We start from the raw sequence: 20,927 nt of genomic DNA on the forward strand, positions 1-20,927 counted from the left end.
CCTTGCACGCCATTTCGCTCATTCATTCGTATATCTATCCATCACGGCAGCACTGTGCCTCAGCTCAGCTCCCAACTCCCTCTATCCGTCTTCCGCCTCGTCTCTTTCTCTCTTTCTCTCTCCCTCTTTCTCTCCGAGAGACGAGATGCACGCATCCCAATCGCAGCCAAATAAAACCAGCACTACTTACCGCGCCTCGATACCCCCCCCCCCCACCCCGCCCCCAGCCACGCCCACGATGCCACTCCTCCTCGACCCGGCTCCATACACCATCTCCATCAGCTTGGCCTTCTGGCGCTCCCTGACATCGCGCAGGTAATGATAGGTGCCCTCGAGGCCGCGGATCTGGTCCTCGATGACCATGACGCAGTCGACGCCGACACTAACACTATCGTTGCGCCGCACCAGCGGGCTGACGAGCTTGCGGCGCAGCGTCTCGAGGCTGACCTTGAGCGTCTGCAGGCGGCCGTGGTGCTCCATGATCAGGTGTTTGTTGCTGACGGTGCGCGCGCGCACGTTGGCCAGCAGCTGCCGGTTCTTGTCGTACTTGCGCAGCATGGCGGCGTTGGGACCCACCAGCTTGGTCCACAGCGACGAGAGGAGGTCGTTTTCCAGCCGCTCCTGTGCGTCCGACTCGCGCACCACGCTGCGTTGCAGGTTGAGGAATTGGCGGGGTCGATGGATTCGAAGAGCGCGAACAGCGCGGTCGAGTGCGTGAGTTCGCTGTTGATGGATTCTTCCAGCACGTTCAGGAATTCGTGGAAGGTGCGCGTCAGTGCGGTGCGCGTGCGTTGCGGCGAGCTGGAGCCAAAGATCTCGGTGATCAGCCGGCCGAAGAGGGTGGGCTTGCCGCCGTTCTCTAACAGGCTGCCGCGGTTGAGGAGGTTGTGGATGTTGTCGAAGATCAGGGAGGGGATGGCGGGGCCTTGCGGGTTGGCTACGCCGGAGAGCTCCCGTTTCGCCCAGTCCATCACGAGGAGGATGCTGTCGACGTCCGAGTCGACGTCGGCGAAGAAGCGGTTTAGTTCCAACCCCAAGGTTTTGAGGCTTTCGGACAGTTCGTCCAGGGAGCGCACGATTAGGGGGGCCGAGGTCATGTTTGCGCTTCGCACGGACTCCCCTAGGTCCCACACTGCGACGCTGGTTTCTTGAAGAGCGGTAATTTGCGTGTAGCCGTTTTCCGAGTAGAAGATCAGCGGCTCGAAGGACTTGGCCAGGGTGGAAAGTTTGACTAGATCTGGAACAGGTGGAGGTATTGGAGGGACGAAGAGCATGCGTATTATAGATATCGAGAATAGTGATAGAATTATGGTCATCATTGTCGAGGATTTTGTTTTGGTCATCAAGTCGATCCTTTCTCGAAGGAAATTGAACAACGCCATGAAAGGTTCGCGGTGTTGTACCTCTGCTCTCACAGCAAAACGAATGTCTTGTAAGAATAGTCAGTACGTGACAAAGTGCATTGTGCTGGACCGGGAAGGAGTAGTACAATTATTCGTATCATTCACAGCCTTCTGTTCTTCCTCTGCAAATGCAGGCGCAAACTCATCCTTGGCTGCTCTTGGTTCGGGCGACCTCTCCTTCAGTGGTGAATCCGTCCCGGCCGGGAGAGGTATGTTCGCTGGGATGGTGAGATCTTCATCGCCACCTCTTGCATCTTCGTACTCTGGACTCGTCTGCCGCGATCTCGAAGGACTTATCGAAGGCCTCAACTCAAAGCGCTGAGCTGTCCCGTATGGATCGTGTCTGAACCATGATCCTGCGCCTCTGCTTCCCCCCCGAGCATGTCTTCGAAATCCTGGTGGCGACCAAGGTGCTCCGTTGCTCGATCTTTCATCTATATCCGAGTCGTCTGGTTCTGATTTGAAGCCGGAATGTTGTGAAGGTAGATCGAAAAGTGGAGAGCGAGTCTGGTGCTCCTCGAAGTCCTCAAGGGAGGCAGATAGTGAAGGATGGTCGTCAAAAGCGTTATCCATATCGTTCGTCTCGGCGGCTGCCATCAGTGCTGTCATCAGTATTCATCAATTGTATGCGATTGCGTTTCGGGTTGCGCAAGAGAAGTAACTAAGGATGATACGGTCGGAAAAGAGGTCAATGGCCCCGCAGGCAGTCGTCCGCGCGATTAAACACAGTCACAGTCTTATTGATTACCTTCAACCAGTACAGTGTCAGACGGCTGAAAAATGCAGAGTGACTTGTACCACTGGTCAGTGTCATAAGATGGAGTGAGGTAGAGCCTGAGTGGGAGTGCAGGTCCCGTGCCTCTCAACCTAATGATGAGGACCAGCCACTCTTACGAGTACTAGAAACTCACCTTAATGCATTGCGAGTGAGCTGCTTGCGGTATGCTACATACCTCGAGCCAAGATGGTGGCTGGTCCAATGATCTGGTGCCTGAAGAGGGGTTGATGCACGCGAGGAACCTATTTTATTTCGAGTGCTACGTATGGCCAACTACCAAAACTGCACACCAGAATCTTAGAGATAGGGATTAAAAGATGCCAGCCGCCTCAGAAAAGGCTCAACAAAGTGCACATCCCAAGGGCATGCGAAGGGTCGCCAAGTTCTAAAGTGTCACGTCTTCAAGGGGTTACAAGCACGAATACAAGAATTCAAAATGCGATACGGAAGTCACCAGCCATGGCAACGCGATCACGGAAGATCGCTAAATACTACCAGCTTGACCCCACTGGCATTGCAATAGCACTGGCAATGGCTGATCAGTCTGCCGAAGGACAAGGCGTCAATGTCAGCTTTACATACCTCTTTATAAGTATAAGTCTATTCCTCCGACCCAAATAACAGCGGTCGATTGCTGAGGAGCGAGACCGCTGGCGAGCTCATGCTGTTGTGCAAAAGTTAGGGGAGAAGGATGAGATGAATGGAAGTGGATGTGCATATGTCGAAGGCTGATCAAAAGGTTGACCAACCAAAGATCTTCTGTATTACGCGGCCGAAATGGTATAGCCGTGGTTGGGGAGAGATGGAGGAGAAGAGCTGCGTCGGATAACGTGGAAAGCACGAAGAGATATACACCCAGGGGAAAATTGGGCATATCGCGAAGCTGAGTAGAGAATCTTTGTTCTAATTATGGTGACTTTTCAGTAAGTCTAGCACGTGCAATAACGGTATCGAGACCCCAACAGAGTCGCAAATTATGTACAAGCCATGGCGAAGCACATGACAGATGCTCAGAAGGGGTCAGAGGTAAGCAGTGCGTGTCCAAGGTCGAGCGTGCCTTCGAGGGATGATAGTACAGAGGATATATCAGAGCAGGCGTCTCCGTGATTGTCAGGTGATGCCGCTCAGCATGCGAAAGTGTAGTCTCAGCTTATTTGGTGTTCTCTCGAAGCCAACTATGGACGAGTTAGTCACTTTCGAGTTGGATAAATCTTAGCAACGTACGTGATCAGGTCGTTTCGATCCTTCTCCTTCTTCAGACCACCGAAAGCCATCTTTGTTCCAGGAATGTATTTTTTGGGATTTTCAAGATATTCAAACTGTTTGCTTGTCAGCCTCCGCTTGTAGTGAACAGTATGCGCCGCAGTTCTACCAGAGTATCTTCCTTCCATTCGATTCCTTTCTGTTTATTTGCGTCTGTGTAGGAAAAGCCTTCGACTTGGCCAGTCTTCCGTCCAAAGAGACCATGCAAACTGGGACCGATCTTGTTCTGTCCTTCTTCAGTGGTGTGGCACTGTTCGCAACGAGTCTATCGAAGCGTCAGAAGCATGCGCGAGAGTTATAAACTGTCTTCAAAGCGCACTTTGAACAATCCGGCACCCTTTTTGACATCACCTGCCACGAAGGTCTTGTCAGTCTCGCGTTTCAGTCTCTCTGCTGCGGCCTCCTTGCGCATCTCTTCCTCCTCGCGGTATGACTGCTCCTCCAATATAATCACGAACGCCGCATCGACAGCAGCGCCACTCATGTTGTATTTTAGGGTGTGATAGAGAGTAGTGTCAAGCTGAAAATGTGTATTCGTCCGTGTATATAGGGTTCTCGGTAAGAAGTTGGCGTCTTTGCTTTGATGATCGTGTCGCATTTAAACATTAAGGATCAATACTTGTGGTTCTAGCTAGTGAAGACGAATACCACAAGGTGGAGCTGAAGTCACCCCGCAGTATACACACACTCCATCTCTTGCCAGTCATACCCGAGCGCAAAGCCGAAAGAAGTTGTGTAGAGTTGATCTTTCGACGTACCTTCTTTAAAACCAGCAGACTTCTTGGGAGGCATTCTGAGGACTTTTCGGTATCTAAATCTCTAGACTGGTGCTGCAGGTAGTTACGAGGGAAAAAGGGACTCGTCTGATGTGTGCTGATGAGAATGTTTAAAGGGTATTGATGAGGGCGAAAGGAAGAAAGAAAAAGTGAAGGCTAGTGGATCGAATTGATGCAGAACAGCAGGGGTCATTGAAGCTATTATTTCCGCAGCCGACACGACATGCAACAGTTGGCAGCCAACCAGCGTGCAGAGTTTTCTCATCCTCTGCATGCGGAACAGGATTGCCAAGATCTCGGAACATCTCGGAATCAGCCTCCTTTCGCCTTTCGGCCTTCGGTGTCTGTCTCGTCGCCTCCTACCACCAGTACAAGACACTTCACCATTCGCAGTAGTGGACGATTCGTTGGCGGGCGAAGCCATACATGCTCAGTGCCTTAGAGGAGACAGAACCTTCGAATCATCATTTCCTCGGCTCTAGCAGAAAGGTCCTCGCCGTGGTGCTACTTGTCCCATCAGGCATGTGCTGATGGCTTTGCTTTCATGTGATGTCGAAGAGGTTTTATGTCATAACTAAGAAGCCGACCTCGAACCACTTCTGGTTGTCAGAACACCTGATCTCCTCAGATTCTATTGTTAAAAAGAAGCTTTTGGCTTCGGAATTGTCAAAAGAAGTTGGCTCATCCTTTTGTATCCACGGATTATAGTCATCCACACATCTCTTCTGAGACACGAAGAGACAACCCGGAAAGATATATCGTCGATTCGGTCTGATTAGAGGAAGTGAACAGATTCAAAAACCGTTTAACGACGTTCCGTGGGAACGAACTGGTAGCTGCAACAATGGCTGGGGACACAAAGTAGACCTCAAAATCCCTGTTGGTTGTGATTCAAAGCTGCAGGTATATCGTCTTCCTCAAGAACCTTGAGGTAGGGTCTATGAGTTTTGCCGCAGGATTAAGGAAGTCTGAAAAAGAATTTGTCGCCCAACTCGGCCCGTTGGACGGTATTTGTCGCCTCTCTATCCAAAATAAACGGTGATATGGTGACCCCGTCGTAAACCAAGTCAGATCTTCCAGATCCTCAGATTGGGTGTCTGACATAGCGAGAAGTCTTAGCGCAGGCACCTTTGTGCTGTCTTCTCGGCACAAGTTAAGGATCATCAGACAGCTCAGAAGTTCTTGCTTATGGCTCTCGAACCTTGAACCTGCCTAAAAACTTGACTTGAGAGCGTTTTCACCTTCGATTTCGCACACATCCATAAGACATGCATCAATCTGAAGGCCACGATTCGATGCAATGTAAGGGCCCCTTGGATATGGACAAGCATAAGTTCGCTTTAGGCCGAAGAATTAATAAATCTCCTGGAGAACTGCACAGTATGCCAGAGGGATAAAAAATCCCCTGTTTATTTTGTCTGGCCAACCATAAGATTCATCTGTTGAGGCCATCAAAAAAATATTGATTCATCGTTTGACTCCTTCATAGCATATTGATGTTGAAGATGCCTAACCAACAGTATGCCTGGTCTTCGATTCTGTTGGTCACTATACTTGAGGCCCAGAACTTTTTTTCTGCAACACTTGCGGTGTGAAGATTATATATAAGATGTTTGATTGCAATTTTTGTAGTGAAGCAAATAAGCTCAAGCAAATCATTTTTAGCCCCGATTAATTTCTAATTTCGGTCATAGGATTCTACCTTAGAAGGTGCAAGGAGTTCCTGTAAAGTCCAGCTACGCGTAAACCAGACGCTTTCAGAAAAGAGACGAAGTTGAGCATTCTTGTCTCTATTCGGTCCCACACTCAGAACATCAGAAATGTCAGACGACCTCGGCCTGACGTATGAAAGACGCGCAAAAGACGAAAAAAAGACGAGTTCAATGTTGTGAGTGAAGTTGTATCAACTATCATGCCCTGAGGGCGCCCGAAGGCATCTACTCTAATTAGGTAACTAACTTTCTTGGCAGGCCATGCCAGCCCTGCCGTGCAGGCGCATGACAAGAAAGGTAGACGTAGCAAACACTAGACTCCTTATACATACCATCGATACATAGGGTTAAAAGCCTCAGAAAGCTTAGGAGAGCTCGTCTTGTTAATACAAAATCGGTCAACACTGCCGACAACATAGAAGCAATTAGAGCCTTCATATAGCCGATAAATTTCACTTTTGATTTAAACTTCATTTAGGTATTTTTCATTTTCAAGTATTTCCAAACCACTTATTTCACGACTTTTTTATAAGTCTCGCATAATCCCTGTGAGCCATATCATGCTGACTCTCAAGGGTCTGAAAATGGAGCCCCCCTTCTTTCTGCCCAAAGGCATTGGTAGAAAAATCATATAGTCTTTACAATCAGAGAATAAAATTGGATTCATATCTGCTTTATCCTCTCTGGTATCATCGGAGGTCATCATTTGATAGGTCTTCGACATGGCATCTGGCTCCCCCTTGCATTCACCATCCTGCGGATTTATAATGATCTCACCGAAGAATCGGACGAGAACATCGTCTTTCTTATTAACTGTGTAATTGGAGGATAAAATACGAGCTAACCCTAATCGAGCGTATAGAGTTCCAAGGCAGCTGGCTCTTACAAGCCTCCTGCTTGTCACGGCTGCCATGCTTGTCGGCCGCTAGCGCTAGGGCCGCCGGGTATTGATTGGCACTACGCGTTAGTAAGGGGCATGCTCGCTATATAGGAGCGACCCCAGTGCCATCCTCGTCGGCTCTGCAGTCTTAGGATAGCACTCAACATGGGCTGAAGATCTCGCGCACTCGTCGCCTGCTTCCAACGTGACACGTGACACTGCTAATTAATGTGCTCTAATCCTGTTCAGGATAGGTCTCTTTGGCGCACAGGGACTTGTATTCTAACAGGAGCTTATCTCCAACTTCCTGTATTAGCTAGTTTCTATATCTACAACCACAATAGAATCATTCGAGTTGCACCCTGTGGGTTACACCGACTTCGCTTCATACGACTGTATGCACCATGACACTCCTATTACGTAACTCAAGACGTCACCTTCACAGGAGAATGTAAAGTGTATAGAAAGCAGGTAATCCCCAATTGTTATCTGGACTGCAGCTGACAAGTATACAATTTCTAGTATTTGTGAAATTCAATTTTCTTGTTCAACATCTTATCAGCTTCAATATCCAAGATATAATCATGACTACCCAGACAGAATCCCAAATCAAACACCATCCAGATCACTGGTCTACCACCTCTGAACATCACCATCACGTTGAACGTACTGTGCACCCTGTCATCGTGGAGCTGGTCAAATGGGTGTGTGCTTTCTTGTGTCCCGGATTTTATTTTACATTCGGCAGGCAAACCGCAAGGAATCCTTTCCCTAGACACTACTTTCTCCACTTTAACGAGTGTGAATTTATGAATTTGATCTATTCCTACAGTTCAAAGATGCTAACCGCCAAAACCACGCAGGCGACGCAAACCTTACCCCCAGATTCCTCTTCTGCAGTCCTTGACGACGCCTGTGGCATCGGCACCGTGACCGCCGAAGTCAAGAAATCTTTCCCGGACATTTCCGTTCTAGCAATCGACTCTTCCGCCGGTATGCTCAAAGCTTACAATCGCAAGGCGAAAAAACACGATTTCAAGAATGTGACGACAAGACTCTTGGATGGCGGCAGTATGACTGGTACACCTATTTCTTATAATTTCCTCATAACGTGCACTGCGCCCAGACCACTATTTACCCCTGCAATGTATAACCTGTTCCAGCACCCTCAAGCCTACTACACTTACTTCCATTGTCTAAACAGGCTCAACGCTAACACTAACGCGACTTAAGACGTCTCCTCTGATAGCATCACCCACGCCTTTGCCTGCACATTCATCGACCTTGCCCACAACGCCACTGCCTGCATCCAAGAACTCCACCGCGTCATGGCACCCGGCGGTGTCTTGGCCATGAATACCTGGGCCGACCCTTACCATCCGAGCATTGGGACTCCGTGGACTAAAGCCTGCCAGACAGTGTATCCGGATTACAAAGCACCTATGGTCACGAGCCCGAGATGGTCGACTCCCGAGCAGATCAAAGAAAACCTCGTGAAGGCTGGGTTCAAGGATGTGCAGACGAAGCAGGAGATGACGCACTGGCGATGGAGCAGTCCGGAGGAGATGACGACCTGGTTTTTCGATGGGGGAAATCCGGTTGAGGGAAGGTGGCATGAATCATTGGTGGAGGAGTGCGGAGGAAAATTGGAGGATATGAGGGAGCCTTTCCATCAGGAGGTGGTGAAGGAGTATAGAAATGAAGGGGGCCATTTGCTGAGGGAGGAGTTAGTCAATCTAACTATTGCGAGGAAGTAGGGCAGATACGCTAGGAGAGTGGGTTAATATCGTGCTATTACTGTGCCTGCTTTCTCGACTGATACGAGGCTTGATGTCATTCTCCTATATAATAAAAGTTACAACGGTCCATCATTAACATTTCCATGCCGGTACTGTAATCCCATCTTTACATTAAAAGCAGCGGCCTCTGTGGATTGGGCTCCCGTTGAAGTGGGATTTTTCAAACATGAAAAGATATTGTCAAAGTTACCCGTAGTTAAATTGTTAGGTGATGAAGTGGTTGGCTCAGTACCTAGACACTCCATGTGGACACTGACGGGTTATGAGTTTGCCTCCGGGCGGCCCCCTTCCAGCCACTCTTCTTGGCGCATTTCTGCTCGAGAGACTCTGCCTCAGGAATAATCACGCTAACTCGAGTTAGCTCAGGGTAAGCTTAGAGCTGCTCAGAGGGTGCCTGATTTCAGCCTTCGTTGTATGATCAGGTTTTGTCATTAGAAGGATTCTAAGACAAAAAAGTAACTGAGTAAGGAGAGAATGATACGTCTAACTAAGTTTGGTATTAATGCTGGGTGACGACTCCCGTCGTTTTCGGCGGCAGATACCGCCCTTTTCGTGGGGCATTGTCACCAGTGGTGGGGACTATATAGTGCGAGATCGATCAAGACTACCGACAACTTAGAAGCGATTAGAGCCTTTGCACCGCCGGTAACTTTCACCTTGGTTTAAATTTCATTTGTATATTTTTTCATTTTCCAGCATTTTTCCAAACCACTGATTCCACAACTTTTGTTGGGTTTTCGCATAATCCCTGTGAGCCACATCATGCTGACTCTCAAGGGTCTGAAAATGGACTACCCTTCCTGACTATGCACGACTGCTTTTCCTCTCACCTAGTCTCTAGTTTACTTCGTCCTCCCTTCTTAGTCAAATTAGTTATGGATGACTATCTCAAGAACCTCGTTTCTTTGGAACGACTCTTCAATACCCGACGCCCTGAATCTCAACCTATTGATCAATTGCTGGAGGAAAGTCTTGCAAAAGTTCAAACTTCTGTGGCACGTTATTTAACTGCGGGTAAAAACACGACTGAGTGTACTGCGGAGGTAACAGCAAATACGGATCAAACATACGGAGACTAGTATTTTAGGATCATCATTCATTGTCATGTAGCAATCTCCTCATTAGGCTTTCTCATGAACTGAAGTATATCGTCAGTGTTTATTCCATCCACTTTCTGCTTTCACATAAGACCGAGTTGCCACGCGCGGTGTTCCTGCGCCCATGGAAGAGTGACACGACGAGCATTACTGAGCGGGGGGGACCCCAGCCAATCTCCAGAATCTTCAGCTGCATTCTTCAGACTTTTCGGCTCTAGTGTAATTTCGGAAGACGGTTTATGTCTGTCTTTCGGAGTCAGATTCCGGGTCAATCGTGAAAAGATGCTTTGTGTTCGCTTCCGGGATGTCATCAGTTGAGATTCACTGCTCATGACCTTGGAGAACGAGGTCGAAATAGGCGTTGATATTTTCCTCCATGGCAGTATGCTAAGATCTTTCAGGATAGAGTTTGCTTCAGCGGCAGAGGCAGTCACCTTGTCCTTTGTCCACTGGGGTATGGTCGGGTTGCTTAGGAAGGAAGTCTCTACGTCCTGGATCCAGGCTGGTACTGACCATTCCTTTATGATTGTGATCGTGGTCTTGCTTGCTTGGTCCTTGTCTTTCTTGCAGACTGGGCTATCGATGATTAAATGTGGATCTGCACCAGCTTTCAAGAAGAGAACTATGAGCTGGAAGTATACTTCCAAAAGGGTCCAATCCTCCTGCTTATTGGCCGTTGTGAACGATTTACACTCGACGATCTCCACTAATAGCATACCCCAAGCAGTGGTGTCGGAAATTTGGGTGTTGGGGTTGGCACCGTAATGAAGGAGGGCTTCAATTGTTTTACACATTGCATGAAGTCTCCCAAACCTCGCGCACCAATATAGACGCTGTCTGCTTGATACTGCTCCAAGGTAATCGGGATATTCCGCATCAACCCAAGCAAAGGGTCTCTGCGCTAGAATCTTGGTGACGCAGCTAACGAACCCATACCAAACAGGGATGAGAAGAACACTCCATTCTCCTGATGATGAATCCCAGCTCCTATTAGGCAACGGGGACGGAAGGCACGTAGATATGTCATGGTCACGATCAAATGAAGACAAGTATCGTGTTAGTTCTTCCAGGTATGGCATTACGTCGATGCCAGCACTTTCTGCATGTTCAGCCTGACGAACAATCACCCGGATAGTCTCAGACCTACAAATTTCGTTGGAGATGATATTACATTCGTATATTTTTGCCAACTGTAGAGTCGAGCTGAGCAATGCGATTGACGCAGCGAAGGGTGATGTGGAGGTCAACCCAGTGATATAACTCCATACTCCTGGTTGCCTTAGATAGTCAGCGACGGATTTGTGAAGAAAGTTAACATAGGGTCCCGGTCCCAGGATCGGATGAGATATATCGTCCCGCGAAAGCTCTAGCAGACCACAACAACGGCTTGTGATACGCGCCCCCGTAGCTTCCTTTCTCAGTTGCAAATGTTGGGAGTTGGGAGGTTCCCAACCTTGGCTCAAAACAGCTGTTGGATCCTCGTCTTCTGCAAAAGACATTTTAAGCAAGGTGAGCTCTGTTCCAGTGTCCAAACTGTGAAGAACTATTTGAAGGTATTCGGATGCTTTCCGACGGTAGAGTGGTTCCATTTGCTCCATCATGTGTTGATAGAGGTTATCGAGCTCCGTGGGGAAATAATCCAATCTTTTTTCCAAGTCATTAATCGTGTCAAAATTGTTGAGACCGTGCATGAGGTTGTTCACAACCAAAAAAACCCATAGAAACACACCGGCTGCTCGATCAAGTATTTCAGTAATTAGTTTGTTAGCTCTGGCACTTTCAGCTTCGAGAAGGTATTGCATTCTCGAGTGTTTCCGGAGCTGGCCATCGATATATAGCTTGATGTCTGGCCGTGTAAGGTCTTGGAGTTTTAGACTCGGAGAGCCTTTGAAGACTTGGGCACAAGCAGGTACTGGACGACTGGAAACGAGCATCTTCACGCGAGGTCCACAGGCACTCCTCAAGAGTTCCGAGATTTCATAATGATCGCCATCATATTCGTCAATACCGTCGATGAAAAAACAGATCTTGTAATCTTCCGGCATGTTGTCAACTAATTTGCGGAAAGCAATCCTGTATTCTTGGTCGGACAATTTGCTTGGGAAATGCGGTTCGGGTTCATTAAATCTTGTCCTAGCTTCGCGGGCCTGTTGTTTCTTGATGACAAAGGTTTCATATTCTGCTAACTCGTTGAAGTATTCAGAGAAGATCAGTCCAATGAACTCCCTCCGTGCATCAAGAACCGAGTACAGCAGTGATCTAAGAAGTCCTGTCTGGCTCTTTTGGAGCCCGGTCCCAAGATGCCAGAAGAAAAAGCCGGCAAAGTGGAGTTTGTCCCGGCCAGCCCATTTCTGGAGTGATATTTTCGTCTCATTTTGTTGCATGAGGTACTTCATTAGTGTCGACTTTCCGGATGCTGGTTTTCCACTGCACCAGTAACATCCAGAACCGCTGCACAGCCAGCTGGTGAAACCATGCCATCCCTTGTCTTTTGACAAAGAATCGTCAAAGATCCATTTGAAGGTCTGTGGGTAGTTTTCTTTTATGCTTTGCTCGCGATCAAACATTCCTCTGAAGGAAATCTCCTGCAGAATCATCCTCTCGACTTTCCTCGATATAGATGGGTGAAAGGCCTGTGGAGTTGCTGGCGAACGTGTCTTGTGGGAAGTCTCCTCGGGCCCTGGCTCTTCCTCAGTCTCGAACATGCTGCCATTTTTCAGCGCCCTATCCGATACTATGTTCCTAGTCTTGGTCGGTGGGCTACTGTCCGTCGGGGTTGATCCAACGCTGCTTGCGAGCGGTAAGACAACTTTTGGGTTGTCAATGCCTCGCCACTGTCGCAAAAAGCCCTTTGCACAAGCTGCCGCAATCAGTGCCACGTAGTTCTGCCATTTCTTGCTCTTGTGACTATCGCTGTAATCGCAAACACCTTTGATCACGACTGTTGGGAAAGTTTCCCACACACCCGCACCTTCCATTTCAAAGCCGATCACTTTCTCTTCAGCTGCGAGGTGATCACGATTTAGACCAGATTTCATCACAACGTCACCCGATGCCATCAATCCGAAGCGGATGGAGGGGTCACGTCGAGATGCTCTCTTCCGAGGCACGAGATGAAGATCGTCACAACCAAGCTTAGCACAGGTTGACTCCAATGCGACATCACAAACAGGATCCTCTGGTTTCACGCATTGAGCACATATATCGCAAATGCCAGCATCCTGATGTTTATGACGGTAATTGGCATGATATAATTTGTCTTCGCCAGTCTGAGGACATGCCGGGGCGTCAAAGCCTTCTTTGCTGCACAATTCAGCCACATACTCGATCACATGCCGTCGCAGCTCCGAACGTGCCCGCCAACCTTGCAGCTTGTTCAAAAAAGCTCGAATCTCGTGGTTGGGTCTCCCAAGGGAGTCTTGCAGCGTATCTTTTCGAACCACTCTGTTGGAATATTGACGACCAAGGTCGAATTGGATCACCCCAGTGCTGATGATAACATCACCAAGAAAGATCTCACCGAACCCCGGTGGATAAGGTACACCTCCACACACGCCAACTACTAGCCCAAGACGGACATTTGGAAAGCTGGTACGGAAGTATGCAGCCACACCGGCACTGGCTGCTTTGCCCATCGCGGGCATATATGCCAGAACGACATTATGCAGCCCAATCCGACCCAAGGTGTAGGAATTAGGATCACCAGGGGCTTTACCATATTGTACTTCATCTTCTTCCCAGAAATCATCAAACAAGGCCTCGACAGCATCAGACTCGATCGATAGGGCGCAGAGGATCGCAATCTCGAAGGCGTTGCGGTCGGCAGGACGATGACATTGGATTGGTGACATGGTCGCTCCCTCATCGAACATGAGAGAAGGGATCCTGCTCTCCGCTATGAACAGTCATCACCTTATCGCTCGTCACTTCTCTGCAGCTTGTGCTTAGGGAACTCCGTACGACAGATTGAGAATGGTCATGCCTCAGCGCCAAGGGATTTCACTGGGGACGGTGGGGTCTTTAATACCAGACAGAACTCGCATCTTCTGTCCGTCATGTTCCACTACCAGAACATCATCTTGGGACGGGAGCGCATGCGCCTTGTACAGCTTTTAAACTTTGCAGTATGGTGCCAAAACAGGTTAGCTGTCACAGTCACGTTTTGATTGCAACCGCCCTCCGGCCGAGGCTGAAGCAATTTTTAAAAACGTCGCTAGCGCTAGAATCTTATTCCGTGAGCCGGCATGCCTAGCTATACTCTAGCTGTACGGAGTACATTATGCTCAGTCTGCTCCCCCCATAGAGAGCAGCAAGGCTTCAGCATTAATCTAGAGGCAGGAGACGTGCTAGAGGATCTGCTCCCTTCCCTCAAGCTGCGAGTAGAAAAATTCTGATCCCGAATGTGGTAAATCCTGCCTAAAGAATTTGAATACTGCCATGGTAGTGCTCGACATCTGTCTCCTTCTCCCCCCTGAACGCCTGAACACTACATCACATCAGCACATAACACATCAACTTTCCTGCACATGCACCGTCATTCACTCTCAACAGCATAAGTCCTATCCATGCCTTTCAAGTTCGGATACAAGACTTTACCATCTTTCTCCCCTCCTTTACCCTCATCGCCCTCCTCCATCTCGACATCGTCATTCTGCTTGGAAGCATGCTCCCTCAATTGCTCCTCCGCCGACTGACCGCCCTGCTCATCAACGAAGTCGCCGTCCTCTAGTCTCTTCTTGACGTAATCCCTCAAGAATTCCACCAACCGCATGTTCTCCACCCAGAGCCTCTCCCCCGCCCGAGTCCTTCTCCGACACCTCGCCTCTGTTGGTGCTAGCGGGGGATTTGAGCGCTGCATTAGCGGCTGCGGCTGCGGCTGCGTCGCTACCACCGGGTGAGGAGGAAGGGGGGTATGTTAGAGAGAGCGGGGTCGATGACACTGTTGGATGTGGCCTGGGCCTGAGTATCGGCGGCTCTAGTCGACGTTTACCTACTCCCGCAGCGGCTCTATCTAACGATCGTGTTCCTTCAGTCGACTTAGGCCTCAAAGCATGAGGCACTCTTTAGTCCCCAAATAGCTCATCAATCTGTTCGAGCGTTCTTCTGAAGTGTCTCGGGGTAGTAGAGATACATCAAGAGACATCCCAAGATTAAGCCGTGGCTGAGCGAACTTGCACGTGATTCAGCGTGCGCGTGCCTGATTGAAGCCTAAGCAACTTCAATTGTCCCTGAAGTGATCCATCACACCTAAGTGGCGCGAAGAGGGGCCCGAAGCTTGGCGCAGAAATTTATGAGACTTCTCAGATTTCTGCTATGCTACACGCCCCTTTAATAGGGGATAGGACGCCCATTTCGCTCATTTAGGGCAGCTACTCTATCTGGCATTGTTGAGATAGCCCTATTAATCTCATCCAGAGTTATTTTATCCCACTCCTCCTGGATAGCCCTGCGCAAAACAGCTTCTTCGAAGATGACCCCCCTGGACTTCAAGCGCTGCTTTATTATTCTCCAGATTGTCTCAATAGGGTTGAGATCAGGCGAATTAGCAAGGTTTATCTCCCATTTGATCCCTAGAAGGTCCTTGAGTGCTTTAACCTTGTTAGGACCCTTGCCCTTGGTACCATGAGGCCCGTCATTATCTTTGATTAGTACGTAATCTTTATCCTAATCAGGAGCGACGATTTCTTTCAAAATAGCCATATAATCGCTCTGAATAAGACGCCCTCCTACTCCAGAGCCTGTGTAAAAGTGAAGCTGACCCTTGAAATTCCATCCAATAACTGCGTACACATGGACTGACTGATTTTGACGCTTGAGCTTAAACTGAGTCTTTGATAAGGCATTTCGTGCTTCAAGCCCTGGTCGACGATGAATTCGAGCCTGTCTTTGTAAGCAAGTAGCAAAATGAGACTCATCGCACCATCTATACTTCAGAAACTGATCTAATTACTAATATTGACGCTCAAATCCCTATATAATTCAGGCGTCAATATATAATTATAAGAGCATTTTTTTCTGCGCAGCTATATAGGTCTTTACACCAAAATCCTTCATATTCTGTTGAATTACACGTTCGCAGCCATCGATGAATTCGAGCCTGTCGTTGTAAGCAAGTAGCAAAATGAGACTCATCATACTATTGATACTTCTTGAATTGATCTAATTACTAATATCAACGCTCAAATCCCTATATAATTCGAGCATCAATATGCGTTTGTAAGAGCATTTTTTTCTGCGCGGCTATCCACCTTTCTGGCGTAAAATGACCCGATTTGCGATTGGTCGGAATTTGCCGTTAGCGCCATCTAGCGCCTGTAACCTTAAACCTTAAATTTTTGCAGTAGCGATGACAGCTCCGTAGGAATACAAGAGATACGCAGTATCAAATGACTCAAAAGCACCACCAAGAGGAGATTTCAGGGCCTCTAGATAGTATAGAAGCTGCTCCATCAGCTAAGGACCTCCCTCGACCAAAGAGAGCTCGAATTCAAAGCCGAAAAGCGCAAGAAAATCAAACTCAAAGTTCACTGTTCGAAGTACTTTCCTTCCGACCTGCCACACCATCTGTAAGCGTACCAAAACCGGCACCCTTGGATTCTTCCTTACCGAGCGGAAAACGAGTATCTGTCTCAAAATTGCGACGCTCCTTAAACAGCTAAAACAGCTCTCAGCAAGTTGATACAACGCCACAGGACAAAAAAGAGAAAGAAGAATGGCAAAGACAATTTGAATCAGCTTAAACGAAGCTAGAAAAGTTGAAAATTCTTGCAGAGTATATTAGCTCTCGTCGACCTTACCTTAAGAAACTAAACGTTCTAACCCTATACGTATTAGGGCGCTTATTACTTTAAAATTATAAATATAAGCTAATTAATCTATTCTATTAATTTATTTTATAAGAGCTATTTTAGAAGATTTCTAAATATATAAATAAATATATATTTAAAGAGATATTATAAGAATTTAATAAAAATTAACCCGAATAAAGAGATATAATTATTATACATATTAAAGGCTATATTAGTGCTATAATCTTTATTAGTATATAACTAGGTAGCAGAGATTTATCTTATTATTAGAATTAAAAAGAGAATTATCCTTATTAATTAATTACTTAATACATCTCTTTATATAGATTTTAACAGATTTCAAGATATCTTAAGCTTAATAGACTAGGATCTCTCTTTAATAATTAATAATATAAAAAGATTAAGTCTTTAGCCACTTATTTTTATAAAGCTATAACTTTAAATATATATAAATTGTTACAAAATCTCTTAATTAATAAGTAATTAGTTAAATTTGAAAGGTATTTAAAGCATATTATTTAGATAAATTTAAAAGCTACTAATAAGGAATACAAAATTTATAGTCTCTGCTATTTTAATAGCTATATATATAATGGCTCGAAACTAGAACAAGTCAATAGTCTATAGATTACTAAAACGTAAGCTGAGGAGTCTATCTACATTGCAGCTAGCGCTCTACTCTATATACTCCTCCATCGAACACAAGGGGTACTACTAGTTAACTTACGCAGAGGATCCGACAGAGTATCTGCAGGGCCAGAAGCGGTAGCTTCCCTCTAGAGGAGATTGTACTTCTCTAAAGGGGTCGTATTAATCTCCTGTTCTATAATACTCGTACAGGGAGCCACGTGCCGTACGGATACCTTTATCAGCGGCATAGTAGCTTGACAGCAAGAGTTCTGTGTGCCGTTATAGATACATCATCAGCGCTGCTATCTGAGTGCGTGACTGGTCTTATGTATTTCCTGCGCTATAGCAAAGGAGATACTCTATTTATTACACTACTCCCCTCTCTGAAAAATCGATTGCTCTTAATTAAGAGCACGAGAAAGTAAGCTCACTCCTCCTAAATTCTATTGCTAAGCCTAGCAACTTCCTTATTAGGTTAGTCTGAAATTTGGCTATATATATATAGCCAAATTTCAGACTAACCTAATAAGGAAGTTGCTAGGCTTAGCAATAGAATTTAGGAGGAGTGAGCTTACTTTCTCGTGCTCTTAATTAAGAGCAATCGATTTTTCAGAGAGGGGTAGAGTCTTTAAAGTTCGTGATAAGGTAATAGGTCAGGTCCTCTAGCCAACCTACCTACTTAGCTCGCATCTTTAAGGCCTTGCCTACTTGCTTAACGTCAACTATGTCCTTAATCTCTTATGCCTCCTCTCCTTTTGTTTCTACTAGTAAAGGCTATAAATATTCCTGGCCTGATAAGGAGTCAGCAGAGTCTTTAGTAAGCAGTAATATATAAGATATATTATAAATTTGTATTAATAAAGGCAGCTTCAGACAGAAGCTCTACCTAAGTCTCTTTATAACAGGGAATAGTCTAATCTATTTCGAATCTAGCTTCTTATAAGGTCTTGTTATATTAATATTCTTTATTAATAACTAGACCTTGTCTCCTTCTTTAAAATTAATTTCCTAGTAGTGCTTGTTCGCCTGCTCTTGCTATTACTCTTACATAATCTTTAAGTACCCTTATACTTACTTTTAAATCTTTTCTATTAGCTTTGCTAGGTTCTTAGCCTTTTCTAGGGCTATACATTTCTTTGCTATCTTTATAAACTTAAGTTTATTAAAATTTATCCTTAGCTAATATCTATATATATTTATAAATAGTAATAATTATATAGACTTAGATACTACTATATTTATAATAAATTTAGTGCTTAAGAAAAAGTTATTCTAATTATTTTATATAAAATTTATATAAGCTCTTAAGTATTATTTTATCTTTATATTAGAGACTTCTATTTAGCTATTTATCTATAGATAATAAGCTATAAATAGCTTTACTTTAACTCTTAAGATTTAATACTATTATTTTTATATTTTACTAGTAAACTAAGGCTCTTAGTTAAATATAATTATCTAAGGAAGCCTATAAAGCTTTTATATATTTTTATATAGTATCTTAGTTATCTCTTCTAAAGTTATACCCTCTTTTATAATTATATAAGGGATATAGTAGCGTTTCTTACTTAACTAATTAATAATTATTAGAATAGTGTTATAGTCTTCTAATATTAATAATTCTATAATAAAATCTATTAAAATATCTTATTAAAGGCGCTTAGGAATTAAAAGAGATTATAATAAGCTTACAAAAAGCTAATATATAAGTTTAGTCCTTTTATAAACATAACAATTCTGTAAGAATCTCCTGACTAACGTGTATCTATTTAAGATATAGTACTTACTATTTGTAATAGCCTTCCTTGTCTTTATATAGCTTGAGTACCTAGTCTCCTTACTCTTATAGATCTCTTAAATCACATCTATTACTATTGCTATTAATACTGTCAGTTTTTCTTTATATTATAATACTCCTTTCTTATCTTTATAATTTTAAATATTGTACCTAAATATTTTCTTTTTTAAGTTCTTTCACGTTAAATATCTTATTAACCTAATTCTCTTTCTTTACCTTCTTTTAGAGTAGTAAATCTTTCTCCTTTAGTAACACTTATATTACTAAGATCTTTAGGTTAAATTTCTTATTTATAAAGTATTAAAATGTTATTAATACAAAGATTAATCTAAATAGTAATACCTTATATTAGTAGTTACTATATATAGTGTTAAATATAATAAGTTTATAGTCCTTCTTAGTTACTAAACAAATCTAGTAATATATCTATTAAATATCTAGCTTAAAGAAGATTATAGCTTTTCTAAGAAGACTTATAGTCTTGTCAATCTAAGAGATAGTATAGCTATTCTTTTTTATAATAGTGTTTAGATCCTTAAAATTAATATAGAAACAGAGTCCTTCTTAAAGTTTCTATATTAGAAGAATTAGCAATATAAATAAGGCAGTACTTAGTTTAATAAACCCCTTTTTAAGATACTTCTTAATATATTTCTTAATTATCTTAAGCTTCTCTAGGCTTATCTTATGTAAGAGCTGCGTCTATAGCAACTTAGTACTTACTTCTAGTTTGATCTTATAATTATACTTCTTTTTATGCTTTAAAAGAGTATTAAAAGTCTTTTTTAAGAAGACATCTATAAATTCTCAAAATTCTATTAAAAGAACCTTCTTTAGGTCTAGTTCTAACTAGATCTATTTTTTAATATATTTATTTATATATCCTTTATTATAATAGCGAATATTTCTGTATTAAGGGTAATTAATAATTATATAAATTCTATAATACTAGGAGGCGTAGTACTATACTAAGCTGCCCTAACCTCTTTAATCTTCCTTTTATAAGTAATAGTTGTGATTGCCTTATTACCTAAAGTCTTTTTACCTTAATAAGATATAAAGGTCACAAAACGGCTAGAGCTATCTTAGAATACTTAAGAATCTTTATTACCTATAGTAGTAATGTCCTAATCAGGTTAGTCTAGAATTTAGCTATATATATATAGTTAAATTTATTATATAACTTCTTTATTAGTTCTTTTTTTACTACTTACTCCTTAGCTTTAGGCTTGTTACTTTAACTTTTATAGTTCTGCTAAAATATAAGTTACTCTTTATAATTATAATCCCTTACAAACTTTATTAACAAATCCCTAAAATCTAGAATATAATTATATAGTCTTATTTACTTCTTTCTTAAGATTATAAGGTACGTAGTCTTTATTATATAGAAGATCTATAATCCCTATTAATATTTATTAATATATATAGGCAAATAAAGAGCTTAAGAGATAAATTAATAAATCTTATTAGCAAAATTAGAAATAGAAATAAGTTTAGCTAGGTCTATTATATTAATTTGTAATCTTTTATAAAGTTGTTTTGCTAATTAATAATTTATAACTACACTTAACTAATATCCTGTATCTAATAATGCTAATATTATTAATCTTTTTCTTTCCCTTTTAATACTAATATTAACTAGAAATAAAGTCTTAAAATCACTCTTTACTATTATAATAAGAATTCTTATAGCTTCTTTACTAATTACGTTACTAGGCCTGCTTATAACATCTTAGTAGTAGGTAGCTCTTTTTCTGATTACTTTTATGTCTAAAGGTAATCCTTTATATAATGTCCTAGTTTCTTATAATAGTAGTACCTTATTATAAATATATCTCTTAGAAGTTATAACTTAGTTATTAGCCTCTTTTCCTTTATTATTTATTTATTAATAGATTAATAAATATTAGAAATTAAAGGTTTCGCTAGCGTGCTAGTGCTAACTGCTAGTTTATTTAAGGCAATATATTAACTATTTA

General features: G+C 43.7%; 5 protein-coding genes across 5 annotated transcripts; 1 reads left to right on the forward strand and 4 right to left on the reverse strand.

Moving 5' to 3' along the window:
• Positions 1–186: 186 nt before the first annotated feature.
• EPUS_03434 (uncharacterized protein) lies at positions 187–2,000 on the reverse strand (the record flags this gene model as incomplete). Its single annotated transcript, XM_007801992.1, has 3 exons — positions 187–646; positions 700–1,429; positions 1,490–2,000. 3 exons carry the CDS (start codon positions 1,998–2,000, stop codon positions 187–189), a joined length of 1,701 nt encoding a protein of 566 aa, XP_007800183.1.
• Positions 2,001–3,331: 1,331 nt separating this feature from the next.
• On the reverse strand, positions 3,332–3,928 carry EPUS_03435 (Cytochrome c; the record flags this gene model as incomplete). The annotated part of the gene is made up of 4 exons (XM_007801993.1): positions 3,332–3,356; positions 3,406–3,500; positions 3,554–3,709; positions 3,764–3,928. 4 exons carry the CDS (start codon positions 3,926–3,928, stop codon positions 3,332–3,334), a joined length of 441 nt encoding a protein of 146 aa, XP_007800184.1.
• Positions 3,929–7,651: 3,723 nt separating this feature from the next.
• On the forward strand, positions 7,652–8,569 carry EPUS_03436 (uncharacterized protein; the record flags this gene model as incomplete). The annotated part of the gene is made up of 2 exons (XM_007801994.1): positions 7,652–7,883; positions 8,046–8,569. 2 exons carry the CDS (start codon positions 7,652–7,654, stop codon positions 8,567–8,569), a joined length of 756 nt encoding a protein of 251 aa, XP_007800185.1.
• A 1,222-nt stretch (positions 8,570–9,791) lies between these two features.
• Positions 9,792–13,559, reverse strand: EPUS_03437 (uncharacterized protein; the record flags this gene model as incomplete). The annotated part of the gene is made up of 1 exon (XM_007801995.1): positions 9,792–13,559. The coding sequence occupies one exon, from the start codon at positions 13,557–13,559 to the stop codon at positions 9,792–9,794; it is 3,768 nt and encodes a 1,255-aa protein (XP_007800186.1).
• A 683-nt stretch (positions 13,560–14,242) lies between these two features.
• Positions 14,243–14,566, reverse strand: EPUS_03438 (uncharacterized protein; the record flags this gene model as incomplete). Its single annotated transcript, XM_007801996.1, has 1 exon — positions 14,243–14,566. The coding sequence occupies one exon, from the start codon at positions 14,564–14,566 to the stop codon at positions 14,243–14,245; it is 324 nt and encodes a 107-aa protein (XP_007800187.1).
• Between the last annotated feature and the right edge of the window lie 6,361 nt (positions 14,567–20,927).

The sequence above is a fragment of the Endocarpon pusillum genome (assembly GCF_000464535.1).
Source record: "Endocarpon pusillum Z07020 unplaced genomic scaffold scaffold1403, whole genome shotgun sequence".
Lineage (NCBI taxonomy): Eukaryota > Fungi > Ascomycota > Eurotiomycetes > Verrucariales > Verrucariaceae > Endocarpon > Endocarpon pusillum.